The sequence below is a fragment of the Corylus avellana genome, chromosome ca5, assembly GCF_901000735.1.
Source record: "Corylus avellana chromosome ca5, CavTom2PMs-1.0".
In the NCBI taxonomy this organism is placed as follows: Eukaryota; Viridiplantae; Streptophyta; class Magnoliopsida; order Fagales; family Betulaceae; genus Corylus; species Corylus avellana.
Window position 1 is genome coordinate 11,701,479 of NC_081545.1, and position 9,483 is coordinate 11,710,961.

General features: G+C 33.7%; 1 protein-coding gene across 1 annotated transcript; it reads right to left on the reverse strand.

The window, feature by feature from the left end:
* LOC132182745 (zinc finger protein NUTCRACKER) lies at positions 1-2,998 on the reverse strand. The gene is made up of 3 exons (XM_059596077.1): positions 2,641-2,998; positions 2,009-2,405; positions 1-1,260 (listed from the first exon to the last, which is right to left on the reverse strand). The coding sequence occupies exons 1-3, from the start codon at positions 2,753-2,755 to the stop codon at positions 501-503; spliced, it is 1,272 nt and encodes a 423-aa protein (XP_059452060.1). The 5' UTR covers positions 2,756-2,998; the 3' UTR covers positions 1-500.
* Between the last annotated feature and the right edge of the window lie 6,485 nt (positions 2,999-9,483).

The window sequence follows — 9,483 nt, forward strand, 5'->3', positions numbered from 1 at the left end:
TAAACTTGTTATATAGTACAAGTGTTCAGGGATGTGCTATTGAAAAGCTACAATAGTTTATTTTAAGCAATAGGGTAAAGCCTATTTGTACTAGAATAAGCTTTTGCCACTGGAAATTCTCTTTTTAAGTCCAGTTTGACAAGCAAGAACCACAACAAATGCGAACCAAAGCAATAATGGAGTCCAAAAGGGGCTCTTGCTTTTCCCCCACCACCCTACCCCCTTTAATCAAAAATAAAAGCCACCATTTTCAAAAGGGATCAGCTTTCAGGGTTCAAGAGAATATGCATGGATCTCCTTCCTTCACCTCTTAAATAGTTTTCTAAGCACAAACTTTTAGCCCCCCCCATCAAGCACTACTCAATGCCCACCTTTTCCTCTCTGCAAAGTCACCAAAATTACTTATTTCTCCTCCCAACCCCCCCAAAAACTTCACTTTATTATCAACTTAATTAATTTGCTTTACATTAATTGCAACCCATTAAAATTCCCTTATTATCTCAAATCCATCCATTGATTGATGGAGGGTGGCAAACAGGTTGTACCCCCACCCCCAGAAAGTCCCTTGTTTGCCCTCCTCCCCCATCTTGCTCACTCTGTATGTGCCTGCGTTTTGCAGGGTGTATCTCTAATACATCATCTGCAGAGCTCTCTACATCATTTCCAAGACTAGAAAGTGTTGTGTTTGATCCATATAGAACCTGCCCATCATTGCATTTCAATCCAAAGCTCCCTAGGAATGATGGGTCTGTTGAGGTTGCTCCAATTTGAGCAGCTTTCTGCAACAAAGCCGTGGCTGACATGTTTGCAGAAGGTGTTTGATGGGGTTGGTGTTGCGTGCTGTACAAGGAAGGAACACTTAGATGCTGAGTCCCTCCCACAGCCTCCTTCACATCTCTTTGTGAATTACTCGAGGAGAGCTTAGCTCCAAACACCCAATTCTGCTGATGATAATCCGACGGTGGAGGATTATTCGAGCATGAAATTAGTGGATCTCCAAATATTCCTTCCTGGCCTTGAAATATTCCTTGGCTCATCCATAGGGGTAGCCCCTGCGACGTCGTTGGGTTAACTGTTTCGTCATTGCATGAGATTGGCTTGAAAATGGAAGAGAAATTTTGTGCCATGGTCGGTGCTATGAAATGGTAGTTCATGTTGCCGGCGCCGACCACATTGTTGATGCTGGACACCGCATTTACTCTTGCTGTTTCTTCGGCTAAGGCGTCACAGAAGGCCCTGTGAGTGATGAAGCTATCTCTCCTGCTCGATCACAAAAATGTTTTACGAACTTCAGTTAATTAATCATCAGTTTCAATAAATAAATTCATGAACTTAATTTAAATGGTTTTTTTTTTCTCAAGCAGCAAAAATATCTTTCAAATATAATTAATCGAATACTTTCACTCAAACGAACTCAAACCATAGGCAAGAACCTTCCACATTGGCATCGAAATTCTGAGGAACCCATGAACCAAGGCACCAACCCTTTTGTTGGAAAAAATTTACAAACACATAAACAGTGCAACACAAATACCAAGGAAGGAAATTTTACATAATTAAGAAGATGAATTAATTCACATTTGTTATTTGTCTTCACTAGGCCCCTTCTCCTTTTCCTCCTAGAGAGAGAAAGAGAAAGGGAACAGACAGCAAGGATATCTAACAGCCACAAAAATCACTTTCATGCTTGATGATTTGGTTTCTTGATTTTCTTCTTTGAGGTATTTGATATATATATATATATATATCAAATACCTCAAAGAAGAAAATCAACAGCCACAAAAATCACTTTCATGCTTGATGATTTGGTTTCTTGATTTTCTTCTTTGAGGTATTTGATATATATATATATATATATATATATATATACTGTTGCATGAAGAAATTTGTGAAATTAAAAGACAATTAGTTCTATCATTTCCTAGCTTTAATTTTCTTCAGTAAATAAAATCTACCGACAAAAGTTTGAAGAAATAAATAAAATAAAAATAAAAGAAAATAGAATTACCTTGAAAATATAGTCCCACAGTCGCATTTGTATTCCCTAGTGCCACAGGTCTTGGAGTGCGCTTTCCAATCTGACTGCACAGCATACCGCTTCGAGCACTTCTCACACTTCCACTTCTTCTCGCCGTGTTTTCTGCAAAAGTGCTTTTTTATTCCGGTTAGGTCTCCGAGAGCCCTAGAAGGGTGGTTGTGGACGCAGCTTTTCTCAGGGCACACATAAACGCGCTTCCTCGGCTCTTTGCTGCTCCGTTGCTTCAGCTTCCATGGAAGGTTGTGCCCCCGCCGGTGGAGTTGCAGATTTTGATCCCTTTGGAAACCCTTCCCGCAAATTTCACACAAGAATCTGTTGGTCGCCATCAGGGTCTTTGGCGATAAGGCTATCACTTCTGCTTCAGGATCTGCTCAAAATAAATAATCATTTAGAATTTTTAATTAATCGCTCAAAATAAATAATCATTTAGGATTTTTAATTAATCGCCGATACAGAGAAGATTAGCGTGACCCGTTATGCGAAAATGACACGCATAAATCAAGAAACGGTCCAAATTTTTATTCATCAGGAAAAAAAAAAAAAAAAAAATGTTGAAGAGCAGAGACAATATGGTTGGAAGGGAATTGCATGAAAAAGCTTGCCTGGGGTGCCAGGGAGGTTCCTCTTCTTCTTTGGCAGTGGAGGAATATTGGATCCAGGAATTGAGTTTTCGACAAAACCATTTGGAAGGGTTTCTTCAGCCATCTTTCCTAGCATGTATCCAAAGCTTTTCTCTTTTTCTGATCAGTTTGACTCAATCTAAAAGGTATTTTTCTTGGTAACCCAGAAAAGGTTCAGCTCAGCTCAGCTGATCACCAAAGTAGTGAAGATTAGTAAGAGAAAACCCAGAGAATGAGTTGCTTTCTTATAGCCTCAAGTAGATAGTACTCTCAGCCCTAGCAACAACTCAAGCTGATATATGCAAAGATTGAAGATTGGATCTCTCTCTCTCTCTCTCTCTTGAAAAATAAAAAATTTGTAGTTGCATTTTTTGTTATCTACTTTTTAGGTGGAATAGAATACTATTATGTTGTGGGAGGCGGTGAAAAGTTAAAGTTGGCAGGGACTGTGAGAGAGAGAGGGTTGATGAGCAAAGGTGTATGATGACACATATCATTTGGAGGGGAGAAAAGCTAGTTCCTCGCTTTTCTATTTGGAATGATTATCCCATAATTTGTTTACCTTTTGTTTTTGCCATTTTTCTATTCGACTCTCTTCCAATCACCATATATACATGTTTGTTTTGATTTATATATATATATATATATATATGCATGAACATAATACTTCAAAGGAACCCTAGGTCATATCCTATATGTAATAGATGTTTGTAAATATAATATTTAAGTGAATAACTATTGAATTTCTTTAGATTTACAATATGTTGCAGCTAGAATATTGACCATGCTAACTAGCTAGAGATAAGGAACCACAATTTATCACGAGAAAACAAAAAAACCTAATTTTAGTAGGACAAACTTATTTTTAAGTGTATATATATATTTTTAATAGGGCTAAATATATGCAAACTCAAACCAATTATGATATCCTAGTTTTAATTTATTTTAAATTTGTTTTTACCCTCTTTTTCACATGATTTACTATTTGTTTTGTGTCCTATTCAATAAATCTAGAACAAAGATTGCCCACTCGGAAAAACAAGTTAAGTATTAATTATACTTAATTTATAGTGCTTTTATACTAATACGTAACCCATACATTTTCACAAGGCTACTTGACTTCCAAAGCTCTCAGGTTAAAAGCGAATTTATTTATTTATTTTTGTACCTTCTGTTTATTAAAAGAAAATGATAGGTTATGCATTGAGATACCTTCTCCTATGCAAATTCATTTCTTTCCAATGGGCCCAAATGTCCAACTCAACATTCTCCTTGTAAACAACGGGAGGTCAAGTGGTAGATGAAAGAGCACTTTCTGCTGTCTCCATTCAAGTTCTGGTATGATTTTTGGATTGGAACTCACAACAATTATCTGTTTAAATTATTAACAATTTAGGTAAGTAATGTGAAAGATTATATATGAAATCCATCTGTCCGAATAAATAATCAGATAACTCAAATTTTATTTGAACATATAAGTCACAAATGTCTCACATTACTTGTTCAAATTACTAACAATTCGTACAAATAATTACAGTGAATCCGTACCAATGATTCATGTGGAGTCATGATATATAAGGATTTCCTGATGATTCAACAATTTGAGTACTAGTGGAAAAGCAATATGCTGGGATTGTGTGTTTGTCAAAAAGACAACTCAAACATGTCTTGAGTGAGTGCGACTGGCAAGGCATGGCCATCCAATCACACCACCTTCTTTAATCCTCATTTTCCACAAGGCCAAGAATCAGTCAGTTTACTCCTTAGTCAAAGTAGACACTCAAAAAGTGGAAGTTAAGGCATTTCCCTAGGAAGATTGATGTATCCATGCCAACAACATTTTAATCCCCATGATTGATTCTGATCATATCATCATCAGATCAAACGGCCATGGTTTCTCTAGATTTTAATGATCTAAATCAGCATGCACGTGCATCCATGCAGGTGCCCAACTGCCAATGTATGTAAATCCAACGGATACGACGAAACAAACACATTCGTCCTCATGACAGATTGCCTATGCCATCCCCAAAGTCATGTCATGAAACTAGATCTGTTACCCACTTGGCCTAGTTTTTAATTTTTTTTTTTCCGTCCAAATTTAATTTTCAAATTTTATACAAGAATGAAAAACTAAAATTAAATCTGGGTCGTTGAAAAAACTAAATTCTGTATTCAAAATAATAAAAAAAAAAGAAAAAAAAAAAAAGAAGAAGAAATCTACATGAGCAAAATGTGGAAAGTTTGATATGCTGGTCATTGCTGGAATGGTAGATGCTTATCTGTATAGCTGACATGCAAGAGTACTTTTACTGCATTTTTTTTTTCAGATTGCTTGGCATGTTTAATCTACAGAGTATTTGAAACATGACATTTTATTCAGATTGTGAAATGATAGCTAGGGTTTTCACTGTGGCTCGTTTGCTTTTAGGTTTTCAAAAAAACCCCATTTATTTTCTACATGCATGCATTGAATTTTAGCCAAAACCCCTTTTTACCTTTAGAAAATTGAAAATATATGTTTTAAAATAGACTAGAAAGTAGAAGTCACATGCATATATGCTTCTAGACTTGGGAAAGCTAATCAAGGGCTACTTAGTTAAAATTTGCACAAAAATTACTGAGATTACTTTGCAAGGAAAGGGGGTTAAATCAAAAGACAGCCAGCTGACAAAGGCAGTGAATTTTTGGAAGTGTGAGCAGTCGTCTCCTTGTGGGCTGACCTTTCTTCCTAACCCTTAATCATAATCTAATGATGTTCTTGCTTTCTAAGTTTGTTTAGTATATAATCTTTGGATTTTTGCTGTTGAACTTTGGTGTCTCCAGAATATTCTCTCCTTCTCCAACACTCTCACAAAAGCTTCAACTTTCAAGGCCTTGTAAGATTCTTATGCAAACCCCCCCACCTCTCTCTCTCTCTCTTGGAGTTAATTAAAAACTACATTATAAAACAATTTGTCTAAGAGACCATATGCATTTGAAATAGAAGGGTTTCGGGAAAAGCAAAGTGTTGTCAACAAGGGTATGTTTGTTTTCTTAGCTTGTCTTTTGCTTTTGAAGAACATGTTATTTTAAAATTGTTTTGTGTAATTCAAACAAGCCTCCAGATGGAATATTTCCTCACGGAATGCTGATATTGGTAGCTAAATTATCAGATAACTAATTGCTATTTCTTCATTTCCTACTTAGTAAGGTTCACAATCGAAAAATTATGTGAAAATCATGCTTGATGAAGTAAATTAAGGTCATTAGTTCAAATCCTCTTTCATTTTTTTCTCTCCTTATGTGGACATATAAAAAAGAAAATAATAATAAAAAAAAAAACCTATGAAAATCCAAAGGCTTGTGATATTGTTAATTCGTCTAATTTACTACAAATTATGTGTAATTATTATAGGTTCAAAAGGAAGGGCAATTTAGTCTAACTAAAGATGGGATAATTTGCATGGGAGGGTAAGTTTTTAATTAATTACAACTCGTGAATAAATGTCCTAAAAGTTGAGTAGATTTGGATCCAGGATTCCATTGCAGAAACCCACATGCTTTGGCTCATCAAAAGTTGAAGAATATATGCCTTTTTACAAACCCAGTTTTTTTTTTTTTTCTCATTATTTTTCCTTCCTTTTTCTTTACTTCTTTAATCATCTTAATACACATGGCGAAATCCTAGAAGAGCCCCTTGCATTTTGCCCAACATTCTTTACAGGTGTAAAATAGTAGGGGTATATGCATGAATATTCTTTTGCATTTTGGGGTTTGTAGTATATTTTATGGAAATGTTTATGGCTTATAAATTTTATGATTTTTATTTAATTCCTTTTTCTCCTCTTCCCTAGGTTTACTGTCAAATTGAAAATTAGTGATAATGCAAGGCAGTCCCAAAGCTGAGAACTGAGAGCCCAATGGAATCATAATACGTAGCCATGGGTTAATTAATTACCTCACTTTCTTTAGAGTAAACCCAAGTTTAATATCAAAATCTTCCTCTTTTTGGAAAGAATAACTACACTTTGAATATTACACGCCGATTTATTTTTAATGTAACACCTAATTAAAGTACTCTTGGATGCATGGATATTGCCTCGTTTGACAATACTTATTTAAGAAGTATTTTCCTATTTTTAGAAAGAAAACAAACATAGAGCTTTAGTTACAAATTAAGTGCTTATAAAACACTTAAAATTACTTTGGTTTTGACGTTACATCGATCGTGACACTTTTCGGCAAAAAATAGTATCTAAAAAGTTTTATTAAATGTACCCAATATTATTATTATTATTTCAGCATTTAAGGGCACTAGAATTATTATTATTTTTTGAACTTATCAAAGACTTTCATTTTGAAGGGGGAAATGCTCTGTTCATGACTCATGAGTCATCTTGACTAATTAATGTGGGAAAAGAACGTTTTGGAAAAATTGGCAATTGTTCTTTAATTTATGATGAAATGAAAGGGACAAGTGATAGACTCAATTTAAAAAATAAAATAAAAGAAATAGAGATATTGTAAGAATTGATTGGACAGAAATAATTTTCCATTGGGGTATTAGCTAGAATGAACAATAAAATTTGAAATGGACCTGCATTAACAATGTTTCTTAATAGCAAAGGAATAATATTGATCGGTTAGAAAATTGCTTGATTTTCCAGTAGTAAAGAGTTTAGGCCAAATCAAAACATTAATCGGAAGATGGTAAGAAAATTCTTTTTAACTCGGTCTCTAAAATTGTCATGTGTTTCGCACTAAATGTGTGAGAAAAATATATTTTTTTCTTACATGCTTTAATTTTAATTAAATTACTAGTAAAACATGTATTTCTCACATGTTCAAAAGACGCATATGACTCATTTAAACACTCAATTTGAAAAAATCATACTACCCAAATTTTAAAAAAAATTTATCCATTGCTTTATATGGAAATGTAGGCGGAATAGTTCTCTCTTCAAGTTGCTTTTTGCCAATCATAGTCTCAAGCTGGAATCAAAGAATTAAAGCAAAAAAAAAACAAAAAAAAAATAAAAATGTAAAATCAAGAGGAATATATCTAGGCATTCACTTGATGATTAGTGTTCATGAGGTGGACAAATTCTGCACAACCAAAAGAAGAAAATAAAAAGAAAGAAGACAAGACAAAACTCAAGGGAGGGGATGCAATCTGTCATTGGCCCTCCTTTCTTAATGTGAGAGTATCAAAACATTCAACAGTATCGAACAAGACAAACATCTCTATGAATTCAACCTTCTTTACAGAAAAAACATATTCATGGAGAGAAATTCGACCAGCTGAGAGTAAAGTATGTATATGTCACCTAGTGGATGGATGTTAATGGATTCTAGTTTTACCCAAAACGACCAACTCACTAACCCCTATGACTCTGTCTTTCACGGGCTACGGTCAGAATGAAAAGATCATATATATGTTAGAGGAAATACTTTAAAATGAAGTAGCTTTCAATGCTTGTTGAGTGCGACCATTAAAGCAATGTTTTTCAAGGAAATAAAAGAACCACGCGGATAAAACTATTGAAAATTTGCAACTTGGCAACTCACCATACGATGATAATTATACCCCACAACTTGAAAATCTTACTCTCTTTTTCCAAAGGATTTGTAAATCCTTATAATGAATCATAGTCCACTAAGATTGTAACTTCTATTTTTTTTTTTTTTTAAAAAAAAAAAATTTAAATTTTTTTTTTTTTAATATAGTTCATGAACTTTAGTTTCTATAGGAATATATACTTTTGCGTATCTATATATAAAACTCATTTTAATTAATAGGCTTTTTGTATTGTATCAAAATAATTCGTTTAAGGTTTTAGAAAGAGAGAGAAGTTAATGATCATTGTATGCCAACTTGTGAAGATAATGAGTCAATTGAAGTTGTTAATAATATTATTGAGCATATAGATATATCTGAAATTGAAACTCAGAGGGATCAAAGTCATCGTAAGAGAGCTCATAAACCTTATGTAACGTCCCGAGAAATTAATTAACTCATAATTAACTTTACAGTTCGTCTCCTGATCTAATTCCCCCAAAGAATAAGACCAAAAGATCTAATTCTCAAAAGAGAATACTAAACAGTGAAAACACACGATATCTCTATTAACATTAATTATTACAACCAGATCATCTACTAAAAATCATTATATTAACTAAAAATTATACTATACATATGATCGATAAAAATATCTAAACTAAACCTTAATACACAACATGCCTCTAAACTCTAGTCTACAATATCAACCAAGAATACTAATTATCATGAATGACCTTTGAAATCTTGTGATAAGTCTTCAAGTGTTAACTCGATCACTAGAATAATGCCAAATGGCTGCAACTACCTCAAAATCATCCTCACTCAAATTTGGCATCCAAAGATAGGCTAACTATAAAATAACACATGTTTTACAAATGAAAAAAATACAAGTGTGAGTCTACGACTTAGTGAGTAATAAATACACATAGTGTACATGTTATCATGCAATGAAATCAATTGTTTAGCAAAAAGATTTACATATATGTGAATCTGATTATTGTGCTTATGTATAGAGTTTGGAGAATAATGGTTTCACTATTGTGCTAATGTGTATGGAAGACATAATTGTTGTGGATACAAGCAAACTAAGGATCCGTTTAGAATTGCGGTTTCAATAAGGGCGATTTTAAAAATTGCGTTTTTGAAATCACAACTTTTAAAATTGCAAAGGAGTTTAGTAAAACATGTTAAATTTTTTTATTTTTTTTATCAAATATTTATTATGCAAAATCGTGATTTTTGTTTAAATTTGTGTCTTCTCAAATAAGCACCCTTTAGCCTGC

Coding starts and splice junctions, on each gene's coding strand:
- LOC132182745 (XM_059596077.1), bottom strand. CDS start 2,755: ATGCTAGGAAAGATGGCTGAAGAAACCCTTCCAAATGGTTTTGTCGAA. Junction 2,406..2,640: donor GAACCTCCCTGGCACCCCAG/GCAAGCTTTTTC, acceptor TATTTTGAGCAG/ATCCTGAAGCAGAAGTGATA. Junction 1,261..2,008: donor TGTGGGACTATATTTTCAAG/GTAATTCTATTT, acceptor GTGATCGAGCAG/GAGAGATAGCTTCATCACTC.